Raw genomic sequence first — 25,358 nt, forward strand, 5'->3', positions numbered from 1 at the left:
AATAATATTATCAAAGCTTTAATAATTAGTTTCTATAAATAAAATTAAATTTACATTACAATTATTTGTTATTGAATGACAAAAACTTCACAATCAAAACAATAGTAATGTACCACAAAATGTTTGTGCAGCTAATTTGCGAGGCAAAACATTTAATTATAAACAAATTTTACAAATTATATAACCTAATGTTCGTTTCAAAAAAAGAAAACCCAACTGACAAGCTGATGAAATAGCGCCATCTATTGGCTGCACTTTAAAACAAAGATTTTAAAATTTAAATTATTTTAATTTAAAACAAATAAACTGTAATGTTATTTGTAACACTTGCATAACTAGTGACTAGACAGAGATCAGCGATTATTTGTTAGCAACATAAAACAGTTACTGGAGTCGTAAGAAATTAAAAGCGTTGTTTTGTCTTTTTTAAATTGCTTAAATTTTTAAATTACAATGAACTAGTGAATGATTGAATGCATGAATGAGTGATTGTTTCGAATAGTTATTTATGAGTGTTTCATGATAACGTTCTAATAATTCACAAATTAACTAAACAGGCAAGAAATTAAGATAAACTTATATAATTTTTACTCTTAAAATCTCCATAATGTAAGACTCGTAACAATGTTTCAAATTCCTTGAATTGTTTGTAGTAATTATATGTTTCTTTCAGTCAGTTTTTTGTTTTAATTACACAGATATTTTTGTTTATAATTTATATTATAAAAATCATTAGTTTTTTCCCATAGATTCCTATTTCCTTTTATTATTTTGTTATCATTTTAAATATCAGTTTTACTGAATGTTTTAATTTTATATGAAGTCAAGAATGAAATATATTTCCTTCCTATTATTTAAACATTGAAAATTAAAGTAATTTAAAAAAAGTTATTTGTTCTGTTTTGTGTTCATTCTGCGGGACATCGCTTGTCTTCCAGTGCATGTATGAGGGCACATTCTATCTTCGTCTTCAGCCATTCCAGCACTTCCAAGTCTGCTATTTCGATAACCTTCTCGTCAGTAGAGAAGTAGCTTACCATTTCATCCTGGAATCATGATAAAAATTGGTAAAACATTTGTACTTTTTATAAGTTGAATGCAATTATATACATGAACTAGCTTTTACCCGCGTCTTCGTCCGCGCGGAAAAAAATAAATGCACACAAGATAAAAAGTTCCTATGTCCATCTCCTAGTTCTAAGCTACCTCCCCATCAATTTTCAGCTAAATCAGTTCGACCGATCTTGAGTTATAAATAGTGTAACTAACACTTTCTTTTATATATCTATAGACTAGCTTTTACCCGCGACTCTGTCCGCGCGGAATAAAAAATAGAAAACGGGGTAAAAATTATCCTATGTCCGTTTCCTGGTTCTAAGCTACCTGCCCACCAATTTTCAGTCAAATCGATTCAGCCGTTCTTGAGTTATAAATAGTGTAACTAACACGACTTTCTTTTATATATATAGATACTCGTAGATATGAATTCGCCGAAGTGAGCACAGCTGTAACACACTTTGTTATGATTTACACACACACACACTTTGATTTGATTTATACCTGCTTGATGTTAAGTATAAGTTTGTCCCCTTCAACGACGGGCGAGCCGATGAGGTCGTCCAGTTTGACCACCCACTCGATGTGCCAGCCGTCGCCTCCGCCGCCGCCGCGCACCAGGAATATGTGCCTGTCAAATTAACAGGTTCCAATGTTAACGTTACGAGAATCTGTTAATCTTTAAGGCTGGGGAAAAAATTGTTAAAGCGTTACTGAAAAAAAAAAAAGGATTTGAAGGTACTTGTAAGCACAGAGTTTACTGTCAGAAGTTCTTTAAAAAGTAAGTTTAAGAAGTATTTAAAAATATGGTGACTAACTGTGTTGTGAGCAGTAGCGTGGCTAGGGAGGTGCGCGCGAGGTGCACGTGGGCCACGTAACCGTCGCTAGCGGCGTAGTGGCCGCGCGACAGCTGCGCCAACAGCGCCGCCCCACGCGCTGCGCACGCGTCATATGCACGCAGACCCTGCATATGAACACTGGTATTACACATTTTCATCAAAAGGAAAGTGTGTCTACACTAAGTTCTGTTGGTTCAATTTCAACTTCCATTCTTCCATATACACTTAGGAACAAATGAAGCAAGAACTTGAACAGAACAAATCTTCCTGATTCTTTTTTGTAAGGAAAATGATATTGTAGTTTTAGTATGAGGTATCTGTGTTCCCTTAGTGAGCAATCACTGTAAATATCGACCTCGTTGCGAGGGCAGTGTCGAGGCAGGCGGCGGCGCGCGGGCAGACGGGAGGCGCGCTCGGCGGCCGCGCGCAGCCCCGCCTCGGCGCCGCGCCATCCCAGCTGTGGGCACTGCGCAGCGCGCGTCGCCTCCCGGCACACGTCTACATTGTGTTACATAAGTCAATACTAATTACTTTTTAATAGTAGAAGGTTGAAAACGAACAAGCTGTCCATAGACATCAAGAAGTTCAGTAGATTCGTTAGTCCTTTAATGGACAGAAAGCACGTTCATAAGTATGATGGACCAGGGAGGTAATATATAGGAAAGGGGAAATACCTTCCTATCCATCTTCCTCCCATGGCTTTCCGAGAGAACTAATTGACTTCAGGCAATGTATTACATTATAAATATAATAGTGCAATATTAATATTAATGATATAAGTGCATGCTCTAGTTTACTTACGTTTTAAAATAGTACAGTCCTCATCTACTCGTCCACCATCAAGCGCACACGAAGAGGGAAATGAGAAAGATGTTCATGAGAATGTGAGAATTGAAGACTAAACTACATATGTATTTAAAAACGTAGAAAAGTGCAATAATTGTAAATACAGCACATAAAAATCCATTTTATATGTTTGACAATACATTAACATGCTTTTTATCTATGTTAAAATTTTTATGAATCATGCAGTAACCACCAACATGCAGTATGTGCTTAAACCTTTCCTTATTTTTAAGTTAATCTTTTTGGACTAGAACTTTAATTCGTTGTTCCATTAGTCGTCACATCCTATTATTTATAATATCCATTTTTAGAGGACAGTAAAATGTGTTGGCAATTTTGTAATGGAGGTCATCTTGTATTATTGATGGTACCGTACTTTAAGTCAAGCCCTTTCATTTAGCACCCAAGCACAAGAACATATATCATCCGCTATCTTGTGGCGGCGGCCATCTTATATTTAAAATGACCCTTCAGAATAAAAAGAAATTGCTTTAGTTATTTTTAAACAATAAATTTCGGCCACGTTAAGAATGTGTAACAACTATAAGGTGGGTAGAAAAAACATGAGTCATGCAGCTTGCAGTATATTTGAAGAATGTATGAGGCACGCACCGAGAGTGGGCCTGGCGATAAGGCCCGCGAGGGCGAGAGCGACGCCGCACGCACTTCGCCGACTGCCCTCCAGCACCGCCGCCGGCACGTTGTCCACAACTGACCCCTCTTCACCTACAGATAGTCAACAAAAACTTATCGCTATAGTTAATGCCAACAATTACTTACCTACAGTTGATAGCATTTACACCAAGACTTACTTTGCTTTTGAAGAAATAATTGTTTTAGATCTCCTGGATGACTTGAAATCAATGTACTCACCAAAGTTTTCTCTCATCCCTTTTTTATAAGTCTGTTCATCTACATTCGTGTCGAAATTGTTTTAAATAGTCACCAACCAGGTCTTTTTCGCTGCGGCCGAGTTCGCGGCGTGCTCTCCACCAGCGCGGCGCTACTGTCGGCCAGGCAGCACGCCAGCCGCGTCGCGCCATCGCGAGCCCCGCGCGCCAGGCGCCGCGCGCACGTGCCACCCTGTACATACATAGGATGAATTAAGCGCTTACAAGGAGCACGGAAATGAGATCCTTTTAGACTAGTTTGTCAGCAATTCAACTGAAATTATAAATAAAATTCTTGTTGCACTCTTAATAAAAGTGTGAGCAAATATATCCAAAGCTTAACATGCAGTTGAAATCCAGGGAAGTGGAGTTGAACGTGCTAAGAATTAGCTGCATGTCTGACAACAATCTCACCAAACATGGTTCATAATACTGATTTAGAGTTCTTGAGAAGTCGCCGATGTAGCTGTAGGGGTTGCCGAGAACGTCGAGGCCGAGCACGAGCACGTAGAACTGCTGCACAAGCTGCAGCCAGTAGTGCCGCGACGCAGCCTCCAACAGCCCCGCCCAAGGCACCGGCGCCTGCCGTAGCTCCAAGTACGACATCCTGCAGCACATTAAACAATTAGCAATACAAGAATGCAACAGTATCCTGTAAAATTGGTAAGAAAAGATTTTCGTTTAGGCAAAATAACTTATTTCAACTCACTTGATCACCACATCCTTCATATCGCAAAGCGATGAACCCCAAGAATTAAACAGATACTCCAGCAAATCACTGTTGAATAATTTGGGTCGGTTTTCTTTCTGAATACCGTATTGCGACCGACTGGGACTATCGGCGGTGTCCGCGTAACCCCGAGATGACAGGCTCAGCACCAGCTTTAGGGGCGACAGATGCACGTACTCGAAGAACACATTCTTTTGTGCACTCGTCTGGCTCTTGATTGCTAGTATCGTTAGCGGCATGTGAATCAATGCCAAGTCAGCTCGCAGCCTTACGGCCGGCTTCTCCTCCACCTTCCAGTGATTCAAGATATCAAAAATATAATTAACGAAGCCCCTGTCCAGGTTCACGCAAAACTCTTGAACTAGTACTTTCACATATTTATAAATATCTTGATTCAAATTAGGAAGGTACTGTTTCAAAGCAACAACTTCAATGCACGGTTTAACATCTTTAGATTTTAATTGCGCAGGCAAAGTAGCTGGATACAATACGCAAGGGAACACGGCTTCGTACAGCTGATTGTCAATTTGGAATCTCTGTAATTTTAGGTGATAATATGAATATGTATCAGATTTGCGAAGTTGCAACCATACCGCTGGATTGTACGTCCTCCGTAATTCGGAGAAGAACGGCTTAGTCATTTGCATCTTCTCCAGGTCTATGTGAATGTAGTCTCTGAGATTACACTTCTTCTGTTCGGTTTGATATTTATCTTCAATCCACGCGGTGAGGTCGGGTGCTAGCTGCTTCCATTTGTTGCTTACATTCACTTCCCAGCGCGGAAGAGAATCCGCGATGCTTATATAGGCCAACTCCTTTACACCAACTCCAGTTTGAACGCACACTGATAAACTAATGCTCGACAAAGATAAGTATACTTCGTAGTTACTTCGTTCTGAATCAATCATCATCCTGTACTGCTGCGCTATTCTCTCGTCTTGAGCTAATGCGAAAACTCTCTGATAGCCATTCATGAAAGACACCCAGTAGACTATGACCTTGTCTTTCCTCATCTTCTTAGATTTTGCGAGGTTCTCAGGCAGTTCGAAACTCTCGGAGTCATCGCTGCTAGAGGAGCAGGGCTCGGGTGACTTGGGGGTGAGACGTTTGAGTGTGGAGGACAGCTTGGATGTTACACTACTGGTTGCTACCAGAGTAGAATGCTTCACTGACTGGAAACTAACTTTTTCCTCGCCGTATCTGTTAAAATATTAAAAATAAAATATAATCAAATGTTTATGAAATAATAGTAATATGCTCATGGCGCGTGTCCATAAGTTTATTTTTAATTTTGAAGAATGATGTCTCACCCATCCTGTGAGAAGTCAGCAAGGAATCCTTTTCCTTTATTATTGTAGATATTCCACATGAGTTTCCTCTCCTTGGCGGGGTCATCCCAGGTGTAGAGCAGGGCCTGGTGCGGGCTCAGGAGCGCCACCTGGCCGCACTCTGACTGGTGCAGCTTCAGGAACAGGTCCTCGCACAGGTTCTCAATGCGGACCGGCGCGTCACCCGCAGTGTACGACTTGAACGTGATGATGAACGGACGGTCTGTCCCCCCGGTCACATCCACGCATATCGCCGACTGTAGGGTAATAATTATTCCTTCAATTTCTTATTACATCCCATTCTTTTAATTATATCGGAATAGGTGGAGACATTCTTAAATGCGAGCGATTTTTATGTAGACTAGAATATATATATATATATTTTTAAATTTATTAGAAGGTGGCAAACGAGTAACAGTCCATGACTGCATAATAGTTTTGTACCATTATTCCATTTAGTAGCTACATTCCATAGAGGAAATCGCTAAATATTTGTGTCGCCTAGAGTTTACATGAAAATTGGTTAAATAAATATCAATTGCAACATGCCGAAGACGTAATTCATAAATTCATAACTTTACTAGATATAGTGAAACGTGTCATCTACGAAAGTGAAAACATAATTGACATCACTGAACTTATATGCTATTAATAATTTAGTTATTATTGAATAATAATTATTTATTCTAAAATAAAGAACACCTTAAATAAAAGTATTAGGTGATGGAGGAAAACTTGCAATTGTTACTTTATAAAAACAGCGATCTTTGGTTGATTTAAATATTTTAATATAAACCATCAGACAAAATAGAATAACTACTAACTACTCAAAACTACTAACAACAAAGGTCGTCATGACTTGCCTTACGTCACAACCGGACCCCGCGAGCTCTAACTCAATTCACACCACTTTCAAAACGGCACTTATAAAATTTACACATTAATTTCACTTCCTCTCAGTTTTCAGACGACGCGAGACGGGAGCGCAACGATGCGACTCATTATTGTGTTTATATTGACGTGCTGTGCTGTCGGAATATTATGCGATAATCCACCTTGTGATACAAAATCTTCCATGCCAGAAATTATTAGAGTCAAACGCGCCAAATACTATTCCAGTCCACCACAAAGGTTCTACAAAAGACCTCCCTTGAGCTACCCAACTCATGGCGCGTTCTCCTACACGCCGCCGCCAAACCACATGATGGACGATGAAGGCCAACCACCTCCTAATCATAGACCAAATAAATACAGCAGACGACCGACCAACGAGGGCCTCGGTGACGAAGATATAAATAATCTACTGAAATATTTATCCAAAAAAGATCTAGATAAGATTGTCGAACATACATTAGCGAAAGATAAATTTAAAAAAGGTTATGATAAACCTTTGGATTTCCCCAAACCCGCATACAATGAGGTTAAAGACGAAGCCTTCGAAGATGGGAACAGATTTTCTCTCAACGGCCCATACATCAAGGATGATGGAGATTACGCATCAACGAAAGAAAACCCAAGTTACAACGAAAATTATTCAGAATCTAGACCAATTGTAGTACCAGATAACCAACAAATCGCTGGCAATTCACAATTTTATTCTTCAGCACCGAGTGAAGGAATGATGTCCAATCAGCAGTTTGCAGTAGTAGATGGTTATATGCAACAAGCAATAAATGGCCTCGGCTCTCAGTCGGGTTTGAATATTTTCACAGATGGTAAAGTAATGCAAGAGGAACAGTTACCGATTCCTTCTAACTTGAGATACGAAGACCATTTTGCGTCGTTTACTAACAACGACCCCGCTGTTGTCAAGGCAGACACCAGTTCGTACAAAGTTGAGAGTTTCGGCAGCCTGCCTCTCATGAACTACGACTCAAAACTGCATACTGTTAGCTCATACAAGGTTCCGCATTATACTGTGAGTAAAATATGCTTAATAAATATGTTACTAACATTATAAACACGAATGTTAAGATGGATGGATGAATGGATAGATGATTGTTAGAACGTATTTTGAAAACGGCTCGATGTAGAACTTTGACTGAAAGAACACATGCTACTAATTAAGTTTTATTTTAATTCAGCGCTTACGGAGTCGAAAGTGATAGCCAAAGTTATAAAACCAAAGTGAAAATTTTATTTCACTCATATTCCTAGTGTTTTTTGATTATAATTGAATGAAATTCCGTTAATACATATGTATTCAGCGTCAGTAAAAGCCAAAAGAATAGTTACTTAAAAATATAACTAACTTTTTTTTAAAGGGAAGTTTATTTATTCCGGTATTATTTTTTTTTATTTAAAACAACTGCATAGCGTACAGTATACAATTTGACACTATACGCACTTTACATTATATTGTTATATAACGCATTGAAAGGCGACATGGTCTAATAAATTAGAATATATTAACGTCTTTGAATATTATAATTAATTTTTAACAGACATCATATCAATTGGATAACTCAAAAAGTAATAGAACAAAGAAATTGAACTTTCAGGAACCATATTTAGTACAAAGTCCTTCTTAAATCACTCTACATTACACTATTTCTAATCCTATTATTCAGGATCAAACATATGACTTATTAATCACTTATTCATCAGGTAACATCTAACCAAAACCAGCCAACAGCTCCTCAACAACAGTCATCATCAAGCAACACTCGCGTAGAATTTACGAGTTCCCGTGAGACCAAGTACCCAGACCAGAGCGACGCCCATCTCAAGGCAACTAAGATCTGGACCCACAAGTCTACCGGCACCGCCTACTATCTACATAAAGACGGTACATTGTCGCTGGAGAGACCACGACATCCTAAGTATGGATAGTTACTTATGTATTTTAAGATAATTTATTGTTATATTTAAGTATTTTATTGTTGTTAATTGTTTTTTGAATAAAGTATTAGAAGAAAATATGTTGTGTTTTATATTTTATTGATTTATATATAAATTAAATGTAGCATTCGTAGATTAGTAAGAAACGTTCTTTCTATTTTTAGTTTAGAATAATAAAAACTTTTTTAAATGTTGCCTCTCACCCCTTTATCCATTCTGAGAACGGTGAAATGATTCTTCGTGATCGGGAAATGTTGAGACACGACATTTGAATCCCTGTACTTGCAGTGCATAGACATGGAGTCGGTCTGCGGCCAGAATGGTGTGCATTGCTGCGGTGCCAGGTCGATCCACAGGTCCGCCGCTTCATTCTCTTCCATGAAACGCAAATGTTTCTTCGTATCGTTGTAGACAAGGAAATATGGTAGAAGGGTCACGATTTTCGTTAATTGAGGACAAAGTTCCGAAAGTGTTACCTAAGAAAAACAGTATAAGTATAAAATGATTACATAATTTTAAAAATGGAAGAAGGAGAGTAGATCAGTAAACTGACGTGCAACAGCATTCGGTAGTGTATTCGTCGTTCTGTGTGCGTGCAGACGAGTAGTCCTGGTGCGTGGGGCCTCGCGCGCGCCGGCCGCGACCAGCCTGACTGGTGCGCGCGCACTCGCAGCCTCTCTCCGCGTCCCGCCCACAGCACTGCTTCTTCACACACCTCTTGGGCCGCCTCACCACGACCACCCTACGATCAAATATTAAGTTCAAAAACACAAAGATGTGTCCCGAAAATGTGGTCAAATTGAGCATTTCGTCAACCGGCAAGACATTTTCAGGATTACCTTGATCTGCAGCGGCAGGCCGGTCTTGTTGATAAGCCAGCAGTGAGCGTAGAGCTGCAGGCGCCAGGTGGGGCCGCGCACCAGCCGTGCGCTCACGCCCAGCTGCTTATTTCCGCCCTCTGTCTCACACTCCGTAGTCATCTGCACCGTCTTCTCCGTCATGTCTATATGTATACTAAAAAATTATTCATCTGTCTCATTGGCCTTAAATACGTCGAGTAAGGATAATGTGAAAAAGAACAGGCACAAATGACCTGGTGATAATGTGAAGCTCCCGGTCCAGGGCAATCCGAGGTAATGTATATCCAGGCTAAGGCGATGGGATTTGGATAAGTCCAGGGTATAGACGTGAGCACGCTCCCCGGGCTCAATGCGCAGCTTCAGGCCGTTGGCCCCGGCCCCCGCCAGCTGCAGCGCGTGCGGCAGGCAGTTGTGTATGCCTAGGGGAGGTACCACGCGCAACAGCAAGTTAGGGATGGCTCGAGAGATCTTCTGAGACTGGCAAACTGAAATTAAATTCAAATACAGCCATGATAAGCTGTACTTAATGGTAAAAGAATCATTCTAAATGTTTGAAATCATTCAATCTTCAAATGTGTTCAATACCTTCAACGGGTACAATCTTCATTGCGAATATACTCGGGTCGTCGTCGGTTTTGGCGAGGCAGAGGATGTCCTTCGGCGTGCCCAAGTCCTTCACCAGCTCCATCCACCAGATGCCTTGACTTGATGCCTGATAAGTTCTAAATGAAAAATGGAACATTTTGTAAAAAGTATATTTGAGATTTCTAAGTCTACACTAAGGACGACCATTTAATAGTTCTGAGTCCTACAGTAAGACTGCTAAGTGTACTAACTCGAAGTTTGTAGGTAGCAGGTAGAGCTTGCAGTGGTAAGCGATGTAGAGCGGCACGTTGTAGGTGTCATGGGGGGCAAGCATGGCGAGCCGCAGCAGGCCGCGGAAGGGGTTGCGCACTGCGCCCACCGCCTGGACGCCCGCAGCCTCCAGTTCAGACTGACGGTACAGCACCTCCAAAGTGTACGACGTCTCGTTGCGGACCTGGTAGTGTGAAGGGTTGTATGGACATACACGTGTTTTTGGTTTTTTTAATGTCGCGTTATCAGAAAAAAATGACGACCATATGAAAAGATTACCTGCATAGGCGAGCGGACGACGATCTTTTTGGCATTGTAGTGCGTGGTCCTCTCCACCAGCACATAGTAACGCGTGCCGTGTCGACCAGGGTGCAGCACGTGTAGCTTAGAGACCGATCGTTGGGGACACAGTATCTAAAACATTATAAAGTATATTTTTTGATCAAATCTAAACCAGACCAGTTAATCTAAGTTGAAATCTATTAATGACAAAGTTATTATATTGCATACATTAAGGGGGTCCATGTCGTGTAAGCGTATGGACAATGTGAGGTCTGTGAGGCGACGCTGCAGGTCAGCAGCAGCGGGGGGCGCCGAGGGTGATGTGTGCAACGAGCCCCCTGTAGCTCCGGTGTTCGCTGCGCCATCCGCCTCGCCGAAACCACCCTCGAAACTGAGACAATATTGTTTGCTGTAAGTATTAACTTCATGCAACTTGTAAAATAGTGATTAAAGTTAGTACTATATTTAAATTATTTAATTCACCAATCCCATTCGTCGCCAACATCTGTCTCCTGCTTGTTTATCGTCTCGTCCAATAGGTCTGCTCCTGAAGTGTCGCATCCTGTACAAAAATTTTAAAATACAACCTTCATCAATACTGCTCACTAACTTTAATTCATCCAATCCAAGAATGTGATATTTACCAGGTGTGCTGGGACGGCTGGTGTCAACGTCGTAGTCTGCGATGGCGAGAACACGATCATTCCCAGCCAGGTCGGTTTCTGCACGAGTCCTTAAGTGCACAGTGGAGCCGGGACCTGGAATTTGGTTCCTTCAATGGCTTGTAACATATTATGAATTATTTAAAAAAAAGGAGCCTAAGTAACCCCCATACAAATAAGCTACCTTGTTATAAAAGTTCCGTCAAAATCGGTCCAGCCGTTTCGGAGATTACCCGGAACAAATGGGGATATGCAGATAGAGAGACAAAAATTTTAAAAATATGAGTTCGCGAAATATCATTATTTTTTTTCGATATAACATACAGACACCCCAACTTTATTATTAATATATAGAATAGACGAACATAGGCGCCGTAGTAGATTCAAAGATGAAAAATTACTGTAGGATTCGGTTTACCAATGTCATTGATGAGCTGCAATCCGTTCTCCGCGGCGACTATGGCGGTGACTACTGCAGTTCTGTCGTGCAGTGCTGCAGAGAGCGCGTGCAGCGTGCGCAGTGCCGCCGGGGACAGAGTCATGTCGAGTGAAGCGCGGGACTCCAGCGTCACGTAGGTACACAGCCGACCCTCCAGTTCCAGGCCAGAGTCCACGCTGCTTTCGCGGCTCGGCTCCTACCAACACCAATAACAATTTGACGCAATATCTCTCCATTTACTTGAAGTTTTCATCTTCTTCCAACGTGATATTTTATACCAGGAAACAAAAGATCGTCGCAAAATAGGACAAACTAATGTCTAGTACTGGCAAAGTTGATAAAAGTAACAAATTTGTCATCTCTGGTCTTTGTATTCTACGCTTACAGGTTTTTCTTATAGCGTAAAAGCAAGACAGCAGGAACGTCACCGGGTCAGATAATTTTGTGACCATACTTACTTGCAACGTAACACTCTTTTGTTCTGGATCTTTCTTTAACTTTTCTTCGCCGTCGATGTAAGTTTCGTGTTTTCCTTCGTCCTCTTCTTTTTCACTTAGCACGTCGCCATCACTCTGTTCTGGTGCCGAAGAGTCGTCATTGCTAATTTCATCTCCACTTGAATCGCTACAAAGATGAAAAAAATATACATAACCTTAAAAATTCTATTTCTGCATATATGACATCACCAACATAGCGTCATTTAAATACTTGCAATAACTTACTCAGTGAACAAATGTCCAACAGCTGTGGACATTCTATCTTTGGATCCAAGTTCGTTTTCTGAATCCGACTCCTCTATATCCAGTGCCCTGAGGAAGGTCAGGCTCGTGGCGCTGTACCTGTAGCCTTTATTCTCCTTGCCGTTGGGGTTCCTGATGTACGTCATCTCGTTGTCGGTGTCGGCCTCGTCTGCAGACGTCTCAGACTCGAAACCGCTTCGCTTCTTCTTCTTGACTGACTGGGTGGTAGCCTGGTCTGATTCTGTTTCCACTTGCGTCACGTTGGTGTCCAGACGTGAAGACATTGGGTACGCTTTTGCCTGAAAAAATATTTTACGAAGACGATGTGTTATTGTGACGATGTTACTTGAACGTAGAAGTTTGTAGAAACAGTTGTCTACGCTATTTATGCAATAGAGGAACCTGAAAGACGGTCGCGGAGAGCTCCCACGGCTTTTGCCGATTGTCTTCTACGGTGGGCTCGAGCAGTGGTTCCCAGACGCGTAGCCGCTCATTGTGGCAGTCCGCTTGAAGACTCAGCGACGCGTTGCCGTGCATTTGTCGTGACCAGTCATGCAGCGACATCTCACATGACATCTGGAACATCATGGAAGGTCTTAATAAACTACAGAGTTCCAAAGCTCTTTTTTAAATGTAACTTTCTTGCAAAATATGGAAATCTTGATTGCTGGAAATAATGAAAAACAAGATTCCTACTTAGTTACCTTGACCACTAACACAGGAATCCTGACAGTCTGCTCAATTTCGAACAAGACCTTGACGCTGGGTACCATAATCTCGAAGGTCTCAGTGGGCGTAATACTGGGGTACTTCGGCTGTGCGTAACTGTTCTCCAAGCTATACTGTGCAGTTGGCGGGTTGTTGATCTTTTTCGGCGCCCACAGATCTTCGTCAGATCTTTCCGACCTAGGGTATGATGTAAAATTGAATGGTTCCTTCTCTTCCGGTATCGTCAATTCGTTAGTCACTTCTTCTACAATATCTGTAAGTGTAACATAAATGTTAAAGAAAATCAAAACTTTAAAAAACAATAATTGAAGTAATGAATTTTTTTTTAAACTTACCCATAATTGTGTGCACAGTTGTCGCTGCCACGTGCAGTTCTATTTCCGACACTGACAGACGAACTTTGATTCCCTCCTCAATGTTCTTAAATGACTTAGAGAATTCTACGTCGCAAGGCTTCAAAACCATTTGGGGTGGTATATTTTTAAGTTTCGATTGTAGCTTTGACATTATCTGTAAAGAAAATTAGCTTTTATCTATATATTTATAAGTTTTATATTATGGTGTACTATTATTTTTAGAAGTTTTTACATTTCTTTTAATTGGTCCTTCGAGCCAGGCAACTAAAGCATAAATAGTCTATGTACCTGCAAGCCAGCCAGTGAAACTACTAGGCTCTCGGTGTTGGAGTGTCGGGAGTAGTCGAGCAGCAATTCCGTGCGGAGCAGAAGCGCGTGACCTTCGCTCTGCGTCAACTCCGTGAAGAACATTATTTCTGGCTGCCGGCACTGGATAGATACTGACAGACTCGGGCTGTCCTCCGATACTCCTGCCGCTGAGAAGGGTAAAAGTAGATAAGACTAGAGATATTATCAAAATTAAATAATAAAAATCTGGTGATGAAAATCCAATATTCTCAAACTAACAAGTAGAGTAGTAGCCGCTGGTGGAATCGCTGCAGCTGGGGAAGCGCGCGGCACAGTTGTTGTTGCCAGGCCGCGCTCCTTCCGCGTCGCCCACGTACCCGTGGTTCACCAGACCACCTTCCAATGTCTTTTCTCCTGTTGTAAAGGTATCTCGATATACTTTTCATGGACTCAATTGAAGGCATTAGTAGTATCAAGATCCAATAATCTAAAGAATCGATAACTAACCGGGCATGGCGTCAAGCAACGTCTTGGTTAATTGCAGCAGGAAGGGGAGAGCGAGATTGAACCGGGTGCGGTCGACGCGCACGTCGCAGGTGGCGGCGCGCGAGGACCAGCGCACGCTGGCGTCCAGCAATGGCGGTCGCAGCACCGAGATGCCCGCGGACGCTCGTGACCCGCCGCCCTGCGACTGGAATATCCTGCACACGAACATTACACCAACTCAAAGACATAACTAATCTAGAGGAATGACTGGGAGCTATTTTGTAACACAGCTTATTTTTGCTTCTTTACTGTGCAACCCAAGAAATCACGTAAGTACCTTCGTATAACAACATTGTTGTCGGGTCGTATGTCCTCGAGCAGCAGGCTCTGCAGGCCAGCACGCAGCTCGGCGCTGCCGTCGGAGAAGTAGTCGATAGCAAGCGTCACCTCGCCCGCTGTCAGCCGCGCCAGGCCACGGCTCGCGTCGCGTACCGGTGAGCTCATCACCTCGTCCATGTCGGAGAATAACTTTACTTCGATGCCTTCCAGGGTAAACCTAGAAAATATTAAATGTATAATTTCGATCTTGGTACCCTCGCTTCAAAAGTCATTTTAGAGACCTAAACTTCAAACTTGTACTTAACTTAGTACTTACTTAACTTAACTTAACTTGTACTTAAGTTAGTTTACCTAACGGTGACCTCCTTTCTTATGGGTTCGCTCTGCGCAAGAAACGCTTGCAGCTTCTTGACGGCGACGTCCGAGGGTGCCGTCTCTACCGGGGACCCTGGAACTACGGCACCTAAAATATATTGTTCTTTTGATTTTCAGTTTCAACATTGTTAAACTGGAAGTTTAATATTCTAATAAGTGAAAGGCCCAAAATTATCTGATATCGTAGGTGATAGTAGTTTCGTAGGAAGTTTCGTAGAAGCTTGACATTAAATGATCAAGCTTACAGAAGCAAGACAATTCATGAAGGACACCGTTAAGTTGGCGGATTATGATCATGAATACGTATTTAACAAAACTAGTGTGAGTACCGATGTAGTGCGCTTCGCTGAGGTTGCCTGTCCATACGGCGAGCACAGTGGCCAGGTCGTTCTGGCCGAGGTTGACCACAGCGCTGTCCATGACCACATCAGCGGCGCACAGCAGCAGCTCGCGGTGAGCGCCCGCCGCCTGCCGGTACCCCACCGCGCGCTTCACATCGCACCGCACCGATATCTGCTCTACTATCGGCTCCTGACCAAAGTAAATATCTTCATCATTACCATCATTGTCTTTCTCAAAGGTAGCAGTATTATTCTTTAGCACATATCAGTTTTTTAATAGACGGTATACCCTAGTCAGTAATCAAATGAGTGATTAGTATTGTGCCCACCTGAACCTCTAGCGTGCCGGCCAGGGTCATGACGGCGCGGGATAGCGTGACATTCTCCAGCTTGGCTAGCACGTTATCTATGAGTGGATTCACCACTGGGCTGGTCGCCTCTTGGCTCACGTTTAGTGGTTTGAAGAAGTTTTCTATCAGTAAATCACCTGTACAACATCAATTCATTATTTAGATTTAAACAATATTAGATTATATTAAAATTGTTGAAAGTAATATTTGGTTTAATATTTACCCATATTTAAAACTAGCAAGTCCGGCGATGACGCCTTTTGCGGAAGCAGCAGCACTGGAGCATGGAGCTAGAAAAATAATAAAAAATGTAAATGTTTCCAAACCAAAAGCGGGATGGTGCGAGTGTTTAATCTGTGTTTAATAAAAAATAATGTGTGTTCATACTTCTATGGCGAGGCTAAGCCTAGAAGCGCAGTTTCGCAGACGCTCTGCTCGGCGCCGCGCCTCCCGCTCTGCAACCGCGGCTGCTTCAGCCGCCGCAGACCCCGCCACCAGCGGCTCCGCAAATTGCTGACACACAACTTAAATAATAAGCAATAGAAAAGGAATAGAACAACGTGACATTTAAACAACTTAGGCTCCCACCTGCAGCTGGTGGAGCAGCGCGCATAGCAGCACGACGTGCAGGCGGCCGAGATACACCCGCAGCTCGGCATGCGCGTGCGCACGCAGCCGCGTCGCTGCGCGTACGTACTTTACTTCCAGCACCTTGTCCTCGTCCGGCCACACTAGCTGCTCATGACACAGAAGGAATAAGTGAATCACTGAGATTAATTATTGTATATGCTTACAAAGCAGAAAAGGAGTATTTAAACAAATTATTTACCTTTGGATATAGAGTGTTGTCAGATAAGTCATCGATATGCAGTGAGCCGAGGTAGAGCTTGAATATGATGCGGTCGTTGGCGCGGAAGACGCAGTCGCTGTCGAGCGCCGCCAACCGCACCTCCACCAGCGCGCTGTCCGCTTGCCACAGCCGCAGGCACACCGACACAGCTCTGCATAACACAAATACATTGCGACGATAAAACATAATATGACGTTACAAGAAAAATAACTTAAGAAATTGTATAAAAATCCTCCAGACATAAAAGATAATTGAGATCATTTGACTAGATTTCTTGGCTGAAAAAAATGTCCATCCTTCGGCGAACCTTCAGGAAACGTGAGACTATAAAACGTATAATAACCTGACAGAATAGCTGAACTTGGTGGCTCCTGGTGGTACGGGCGGATCCGCTTCTGGCTTCATCAGGTAGTCAAACAAAGTCTCAGTCTTCGGCAGCATAGTCTTCTTCCAGTTCAAGGAGTGTCTACTTTGTATCCTGAAATTTAAATGAAATGTAAACAAGACGAATTTTTAATTAATATATTAGCGTATTTAGATAAATTAGAAGGAAGAGCGGATCGCACGGTACTCACTTGTCGTGCAGGTAGGTGAGGTACTTGCAGAGCGTGCGCAGCGCTGTGGCGTGCAGGAGCAGCGTCACCGGTCCCGCGTCCGCCACTAGAGCCTGCTCCACACTGTGAAAGTGTGACCGGAACTCCGGGCAGTTGGCTCGAACCTACACACCGAGACACATTTATGTTCCCATTTTCCAAAGCTATATAATTAATTAAAACAATATTGAATTTCAGCATTACCTTTCTATACAGTAGATTGAACAAGTCTCCAGAACTTGTTAGCAGTTCAAGATACTGCCCGGTGCTGCTGTGATGTTGCTTGTCAGTCAATAGAGCCTGGTCCACAGCGAGCTGGATCGCCGGACCGTATTCCATTAGTGCTACGTCCAGGCACACCTTTGTGACACTCAGCATGATGTACGGTTTATCCACCTGCTCGCTTGATCGGCTCAGGTTTATCACTATTTCTCCTGTTGGTATACATTCGTAGTAAAAGATACATGATTATCACAACGCGCTATAGACAAACTCAGTGAATGGAAGTTAGGTATTGCATATGCACTAACCGATAACAAAGCGCATAAGAGTGCCAATGGTGTTACTGGGTGAGACGTTGTCGTCGAAGCCAGGCAGATCGACGGAGCGCGCGTACTCCTCCACCTCGTCGTCGCTCAGCTCACTGATGCCGGTCTCTAGTGGCGGCGTGGCTTGTACCTTCACGTGGTCGTGCTTTGTTTCTGCCGCCCTGTACTCCAAATCAATCATTAATCCCTCGATATTGTTTTTTTTTTAGCACCATGTCTTAATTTTAATTCACATCTTACATTGGCCAAAAAATATGTAATGAAATGAATTTTACCTGTTTCTACTCAAATAAGCGGCGACAATCTTTTGTCTCAACTTCACGAGCTCGTTGTACCCAGGATCTGCAGACACTCGGTCGAGCTCCAAGGCTTCCGCTAGCTCAGGGTCTTCCAACTCCTCGACGTAGTCCCCAGAGTCCATGAATGACACCGGCACAGTGTTAGGCACGGGTATAGGAAGGTTGTCACAGAAATCCAACAAATGGCCGATGATGCGATCTGACAGATTCAGTTTTAAACTTGAAAGTGAAATGTTCAGTTTGTATCTGAAATAGGAAAAAGTACCTTAAGTACTCGATTTTGAAAGATAACTTGTTTTTTTTTATTTTACAGTCTGTTTTACCTTGGCAATAGTTTATAATCCTTTTTGATGCTGCTAGAGAACACAAGCTGAGCTTTAACTTTGGGCACGAGATGCAGCTCGGAGTCCCCGTACTTGCGTGACTCACGCCACGGCTCAGTCCACTCGCAGAATAAGACCTGGAAATTATTTTCATGTTGTACAAAAACTCTATCTCCTATGCAATGATTTGAATCATGCTATATATTGTGGTTAGAGCCCACTAGCAAATCTGACAAGAATATTAGAGCTCGAAACTTAAAGTTATAAAACAGTCTCACCTGATATGAGCACTCCGCATGCAGACGGTCGTACAGCTTCTCTTCCAACTCCATGCAGGTGGCGTCCTCCAACGCCAGGTCTGCGGGTTGCAGGTCCGAGCGCACCACCACGCGGCTCACGTCCACTATCATCACACGACCGGACCTGCCACAAGTATACTGTGGTAACCACTTTAGTTTAAAAAAGTGTATGTGAGAATACATAACACTCATGCTCATAACAAAGAGGAAAAAGTACAGAATAAAGCTTTCCATTTGGCAAGACCCTAGCACGTCTCTCTCAACTCTCGTCAGGTAGGTACTTCAAAAACAAATATTACTAAATAAACTAACTTATGGACACAGCCATGTTCAGGGATCACAACACAGGGTCCCTTTAGGTCCACGTTGACCTGAAAGACCTTGCGGCGGCTGACGGCATACGCTAACACCGAGCGCCCCACGCCACTGGCCCGGTCTACTGCTACCGAAAGCTCTTCCGCCAGGTCTTCTGGTGTCATCGAGTGCGTTTGAAAGAAGTTGATTAGTTCAGTAAACGAATGCTGCAGAAAGAAGAAAATAGTGTTAATTTTTTTGAAAAACATATTTAAAATACTTAATTGTAATCCTGTCTACCTGTACTTACTTCAACATAAAGCAGTTCCACCGGCTCCATCAGCCAGCAGAGACCATAGTCAGCCTCGCTGTTGCAAGGGTTCCGTTCGAAGTCCACCGCCAGGAGGTTGGAGCCAGCTAGCGCGGCCGCCTTCTCTGTGGTCAGCAGCGGCACAAGGTCGCCGTCTGAGGTGGCGCCTTCTATTACCATGCTCTCAGCCCGCGCTGACAACTAAGAAATTACATGTAAAAATTTCAATATAGCAAAACAGTTTAACCTGATAAGAACTTGTCATTTTGTTACCTTGTACGCCTTAGCCGAGGGTCGGGTCTCCAGTGAGGCGAGGAACTGCGTGAGGGTCACTACCATCACCTCTTTGCTTCTATTCATCAATGTTAAGGAGCAATTTGCCAAAGTCAAATTTAACTTGTGTTCTGAAATCATTTTTCTTTCAATTTATTTCACGTTTGGTAATGAATTAGGTTATTTAAATTCACACATGCCCGAAAGTTATAAAATCGCTACTAAATTTTTTACAGAAGTTATAAAATTGAACAGTAAAATTAGTACATTTCAATCTCTTGAAACAGCACTTACCGATATACTGCTTGGATTTATCCTGTTTCGGTGCGCCCTCAACATAACCTATAAGTTCGCAGACTCTCTTTTTCTCGGGACTGGAGAGATGACTCCATAGACTGCGACTTCTCTCGGTCTTTACACAGAGCTCGACGTGAGCTTTGCTTTCTGCTTCCGAATCACTCTCCGCGTCCGAACTTGTCGGCTTCCACCAGTCGAATTCACTTTCTACCACTTCTATACGATCTGGTTCTTGTGACAATAACTGAAAAGAATTTTTGTTATAAGATCTATATATCTACAGCTCCATCATTTAAAAAAATAACGGAAATGAGATTCTTACTTCAAACTTTGCCTGCTCCCTTGCAATCACTACTGATATTATGGGAAGGTTATCTTCGCACTTCTGCAAGTCTAATTTCAGTTCTATATCGTTAGGGCTTCGGAGAGTGCTCTTGTAAGTCTGTTTGTATACAGTATAGTTTTCCTTGTGCTTCTTTATAGCTGCCCACGTGTACGGTTTAACGCGTTGTTCTACTACCACGTTGTAAGCGTAGCGCCACCACTTCTTGATGTCCTTTGATAATGGGACCCCGGGATGGAGGTGACGATATTTTCTACAATATTTAAATAAAGTCATCAGATACTTAAAAATAAACTTGAAGCAAGACAGTTTTGTTAATTAACAATGAAAAGAACATAAATGAAACAAAAGATTAGAAAGAAAACTAATATAAGGAATGTTAAGTGTTTAGTTGAAACCTGTTTAATTTGATGCGTCGGAAGGAAGAAAGGAGATTGTCGATGGAGAGGTACTGCCGCCGCGACAGCTGCAGCGCGCTGTCTGCCAGCACTGCGTCCAGTAGCAGCCGAGGAGTCCTGGCTTCTCCGGACCGGTTTATTAGCACTTTTACCTTGCACGTCACTGGCTTTAGCACTGGAACGAAAGATGTCAAATTTTTCTTGATCCTTCTTAACGTGGATTAAATGTCTACTGTTACTTTACAGTCTTTCGTGATCCATATTTGATATGAATGTATGCTCAAGTTTCTATTTCATACACTTGTTTACTTACTCCTCCATTTCTGTTATTAATTTAAGGTTTATGTGACTCTAGTCATTGAATTTAGAGAATGCTACGAGTGACTTCATAATTCCTTGATTTATGAACAATACTTACAAAACTCGAAATCCTCATGATGCATAGAGAACTTATTGAGACCAGTGAGCATGTAGTGTTTCCAGTTGTAATACTGCATGGGCGTGATGTGCGCAGTCTCGGCGTCGTCCAGCGCGGTGGCTGCCGGATTCCAGTACAGCGAGAGTGACTCCAGGCGCACCAGCTGGTACACGGTGGATGCGTTCACTGGGGTCACTGATGGCTTCCATTTACTATATGACAAACATTCAGAAATATACATAGTTCGTTAATTAGGATAAATATTCGATTGTACCGGGTAAACGCTACAACAACAAATTTAAAAGTCTATTTGTACCTGTTTGTCGTTTCTATAGAGAGACTCTGCAGACAGAGTCCACACGCCAGAGGACCATCCTTCGAACTGATAGAGTCCTCGTACCTCACGTGGACGTTTCTCACGTAAATCTGAATATTATTTACGATCGCTGTAAAGAGACTCTCGAAGAAATTCTGAGGTCCTTTCAAAATCTCGCTTTCCGCTTCCAAGTCTTGTAAAATCTTTCTCTTTGCGGCTCTAGTTAGTCTTCTCTCTCTTTCTGGATCGAAGTAGCTGTTTGAGATGGCAGGTCCGACCAGTAGCAGCACATCTTCGATGTTCACCACCACAGGATTGGTGTATAATCCAGACCATGGTATTTGCAGACTTATACGTCCGATGGTGCCGATTTTCACATCAATTGGTAGGTCTAATTCATACTGCGAAGCAAATTGTTTTTTTTTTATACTATAACAACGTAAGCAATTAAAAAAATCAGTTGTACAACAACGTACCAGTGCTTCAGGTTTAAGCTTGAGGTCGGTGAGATTGACGTTCCCGGAGAAGATGCCTACGTTCAGGTTCTCAGTATCCAGGTCCTGTACGTACTTGCCTAGCAGGCGGTTAAGGATACCTGCCACCGCGCCCTCAAACATCGTCACGTCTTTATGTTCACCTTCTAGAAAAGGTAACAGATATTGTTGAACTTTCCGGCAGTTTTCACTGCTGATACACTTGTACAAAAACATGTTGTTATATATTTTAAATAAGCTTAGAATAATAAAAAATCAATACCACATGCTACGGACGCAGATACTTTAAGTTTACAAACAAAGGTGTACACAATATGTGAAGTATCCGATACCTAAATACAAGTTAAGTCTCGTATACAGTTTTAATATTTGTATTCGCACTTATTTCTTATTTTCAGCACAAACCTTGCTTTATTAGTAAATTTAAAACATAAGATTTTTGTGCGTTGACTTGAACTTCTCGAAAAATAACATCTTATTTATTTATTTTAGTTGAATATTATTTAGTTTACAATTAATTTTTATGGTAATAAATTATTTATGAAATTTTTATGTCTCTAAACTTTTAAAGTAATTTAAAATTAAATATTATATAAAGTTAGTTACTTAAATAAAATAATCTAAATTGTTTACTTTACGTTTATCTTAAACATTTTCAACACACAAACAACAACGCACAGTTCTGAACAAACAACTTTCAAACACTACCCATAAACTATGATAACGTCCCAATCAGAAATAGATAAGTTTGTATCGAAAACTTCCGTCCTTGCATTGGTCTGTGCGTCAAAAATACAGACAAATTAACATCAGTATTTATACTTCAGAAAAGATAATATGGTATCAGTTGCCAGAGATAGTGACGCGATAATTGATAACAATAACAAAATATACAATACTAGCTTTTACCCGCGACTCCGTCCGCGCGGAATAAAAAAAAGAAAACGGGTTAAAAATTATCCTATGTCCGTTTCCTGGTTCTAAGCTACCTGTCCACCAATTTTCAGTCAAATCGATTCAGCCGTTCTTGAGTTATAAATGGTGTAACTAACACAACTTTCTTTTATATATATAGATATAGATAGATGTTGAACATACGCGTGACAATGTATTTTCTTCGCGATGTTACTTTTAAAGCTTTGTCTAGTCCAGTTAATTTTATTCATGATCTTTTCTGAAGGAATGAGTACAAAGAGAAGTTTGTTGTATAAACATTTGGAAATAGCTGTCTTCTAAAAATATTTTCGGTTTGTAATCCTTTCGATTCCATCTTACTACTCGGTACAGATTTAGAACATAGTCTGGAAGGACACATAGACTACTTATTAAGTTATTTTTTTTTCCGCGCGGACGGTGTCGCTGGCTAGTACCATTTAAAGTAACTAATTTGCAATTTTAGCAAAATTGGTAAATATTCAGTTTTCAAGCCTATATATCAGATTTGGATTAATAATAGTTATAATAAAAAATTACATATAAAATGAAAATAAAATAGTAAAATAGCTGTATAAGTCTATGTCGATTAAAGGTCGGACACATCTGCAATTGTGGATGTCCATGAACAGTGGTCGCTTCGCTATTTAGGCGTATTCAGGTGATCGCTTGCCCTTTTGCCACCTTGTGATAAAAAAAAGTACAGTTACGTGGAAAATTTTCGGCTTTGATCTTGTACTTTATCTAGTTGTTATTGTCAATTTTTTTTTTAAAGTAAGAAACTCTGACACAACAAAATAAAAACAAAATTCCGTCTGAAAAACTGTCTGTTATAATTATTTGTGAATGCTCAAGTTATATAATTAATTTTTTCCTCACTGCAATTATAATTTGCCGTATAAATTAACGAAGTGCCGATCTCATTATGAAGTCCTGATGCGTGCAAAGACCAGAGTTGCTGAAACACAATTCCTATGCATGGAAATGTCATTATTGCGAAATGCAAATTTATTCAAATGCAAATTATAAATATACGCGCTTTTGTTCTCAAACGAAATTCTCTTTATTTGAAACTAGCAGTTGCCCGCGACTCCGTTCACGCGGAATCAAAAAAATATATATATTATTCGCTTATGTTTTCTTCCAGAATACGTTCTACATCTTCGAGTATACCAAATTTCATCGAGATTCATTGAGTCATTTTGGAGATACCTTCTAACAAACATTCATTCAGCCATCCATCCATACATTCACACATCCAAACATTCACATTTATAATATTAGTTAAATGATTTACTTTTAACAATTAATCTTGTTATGAATATTAAAAAACATGTCAATAAACTTATAGTCATCCTTATTTTGCAAAATGTTACCACAAACACAAAAACTTCTTGTTATCTCTGTATTTTTAATACAAAACGAAAGCGATGCCATTATTTTCTTGGAATGTATCGGCAGAGAAAACTTACTATTATAGGATTTGATACAAGTGTATTTTGAGACATTTACGTGCAAAAATTAAAGTTTGTACAAAAACCATGTTGTTTATTTACTCTCTTAAAACATCAATAACAAAAAAAATTGTGTTTTCGAATCTTACATTTCATCAATATGAAAGACACGAAGTCTGCTAAAGATTACGTACTTAAATGTATCGATCCACGTAAGGAAATAAAGCTAAAAAACATATTAGAAAGACTAATAATTATTTAATATATTTATTATTAATCTTTAAGCCGTGTTACATAAGAACTTTAAGTCATTTTTCCTTTGACCTTGAACTCTGTTTCATATAGAGGAAAACATCAATATCGATAAATAAAGGTGAATAGATAAATCCTCTAGCAAATATCATTCTAACAGTAAAGGTCAGGCAAGCGCAATAGAATAATTGGTACGAAATTCTCCGCAAATAAAATTAGAACAGCAATAGAAATCAACAAACAATAGAAAACGGGATTATTCCTAATTTGAATTTATAGATTCTAAATTCAAATTGAAAGATTTTTTTTAATTTGAATTTAGAACCATACGTTTGTTAACGACAAAGGTTTTTACCATTGCTGTCTTTTGATAACTTCTCTAAAAAATTATCTAAAAAAAGTGTTAAAAATTAAATCCTTACCTTTTCTTCACATGGTCTTCCAACCGAACAGCGGAGTAAATTTCCCCGAATGGTTTTCTTTAATGACGTCAGTGGAAAGAGCTGGGTGTTTTTGACAGGTGTCACATTGGGCGCATGTCTGTCGTTGGCGCCTGCGTATACTAGGTAAGAAAGGCTCGGGAAAACCGGGCTCAGCGGTCAATACTGTTTACGATCAAACTGACTTGATTTACGATAATACGGGCATTTCAGTTTGTATGAAATGTTGATGAAATTATAATAAGAGGAACCTTTTCTGTCAAAGTATACACCTTTACTAATTCAATAACTACAAAATGTCGGTTTTTATATCTATATATATAAAAGAAAGTCGTGTTAGTTACACTATTTATAACTCAAGAACGGCTGAATCGATTTGACTGAAAATTGGTGGGCAGGTAGCTTAGAACCAGGAAACGGACATAGGATAATTTTTACCCCGTTTTCTATTTTTTATTCCGCGCGAACGGAGTCGCGGGTAAAAGCTAGTTACTCATAAAACGTTACACAATAAAAATAACTAAAACATTAATTACAATATACTTTTTTTATATAAAAATATTAATTGTATATAACTAGTTAGTAACTTTAC

General features: G+C 40.8%; 1 protein-coding gene across 1 annotated transcript; it reads right to left on the minus strand.

The window, feature by feature from the left end:
* Positions 1-848: 848 nt before the first annotated feature.
* Positions 849-24,917, minus strand: LOC106709536 (vacuolar protein sorting-associated protein 13A-like). Its single transcript, XM_045680049.1, has 54 exons — positions 24,749-24,917; positions 21,670-21,833; positions 21,194-21,594; positions 20,878-21,089; positions 20,460-20,634; positions 20,041-20,314; positions 19,716-19,962; positions 19,422-19,552; positions 19,149-19,349; positions 18,857-19,065; positions 18,524-18,668; positions 18,246-18,382; positions 17,899-18,168; positions 17,606-17,784; positions 17,280-17,509; positions 17,058-17,200; positions 16,826-16,960; positions 16,462-16,633; positions 16,221-16,367; positions 16,020-16,145; positions 15,856-15,922; positions 15,612-15,769; positions 15,271-15,472; positions 14,918-15,029; positions 14,565-14,783; positions 14,249-14,442; positions 14,021-14,155; positions 13,742-13,929; positions 13,433-13,607; positions 13,073-13,350; positions 12,771-12,944; positions 12,351-12,667; positions 12,087-12,252; positions 11,608-11,824; positions 11,172-11,285; positions 11,011-11,089; positions 10,756-10,918; positions 10,525-10,659; positions 10,227-10,429; positions 9,976-10,112; positions 9,624-9,875; positions 9,370-9,533; positions 9,084-9,272; positions 8,734-9,006; positions 5,672-5,946; positions 4,341-5,561; positions 4,046-4,238; positions 3,692-3,824; positions 3,354-3,467; positions 2,697-2,720; positions 2,251-2,393; positions 1,875-2,020; positions 1,561-1,687; positions 849-1,046 (listed from the first exon to the last, which is right to left on the minus strand). Exons 2-54 carry the CDS (start codon positions 21,808-21,810, stop codon positions 909-911), a joined length of 10,500 nt encoding a protein of 3,499 aa, XP_045536005.1. The 5' UTR covers positions 21,811-21,833; positions 24,749-24,917; the 3' UTR covers positions 849-908.
* Positions 24,918-25,358: the final 441 nt, after the last annotated feature.

This window comes from Papilio machaon, chromosome 11, assembly GCF_912999745.1.
Source record: "Papilio machaon chromosome 11, ilPapMach1.1, whole genome shotgun sequence".
NCBI lineage: Eukaryota > Metazoa > Arthropoda > Insecta > Lepidoptera > Papilionidae > Papilio > Papilio machaon.

Coding starts and splice junctions, on each gene's coding strand:
- LOC106709536 (XM_045680049.1), bottom strand. CDS start 21,810: ATGTTTGAGGGCGCGGTGGCAGGTATCCTTAACCGCCTGCTAGGCAAG. Junction 15,923..16,019: donor GGCTTAGCCTCGCCATAGAA/GTATGAACACAC, acceptor TTATTTTTCTAG/CTCCATGCTCCAGTGCTGCT. Junction 9,534..9,623: donor GAGCTTCACATTATCACCAG/GTCATTTGTGCC, acceptor GTATACATATAG/ACATGACGGAGAAGACGGTG.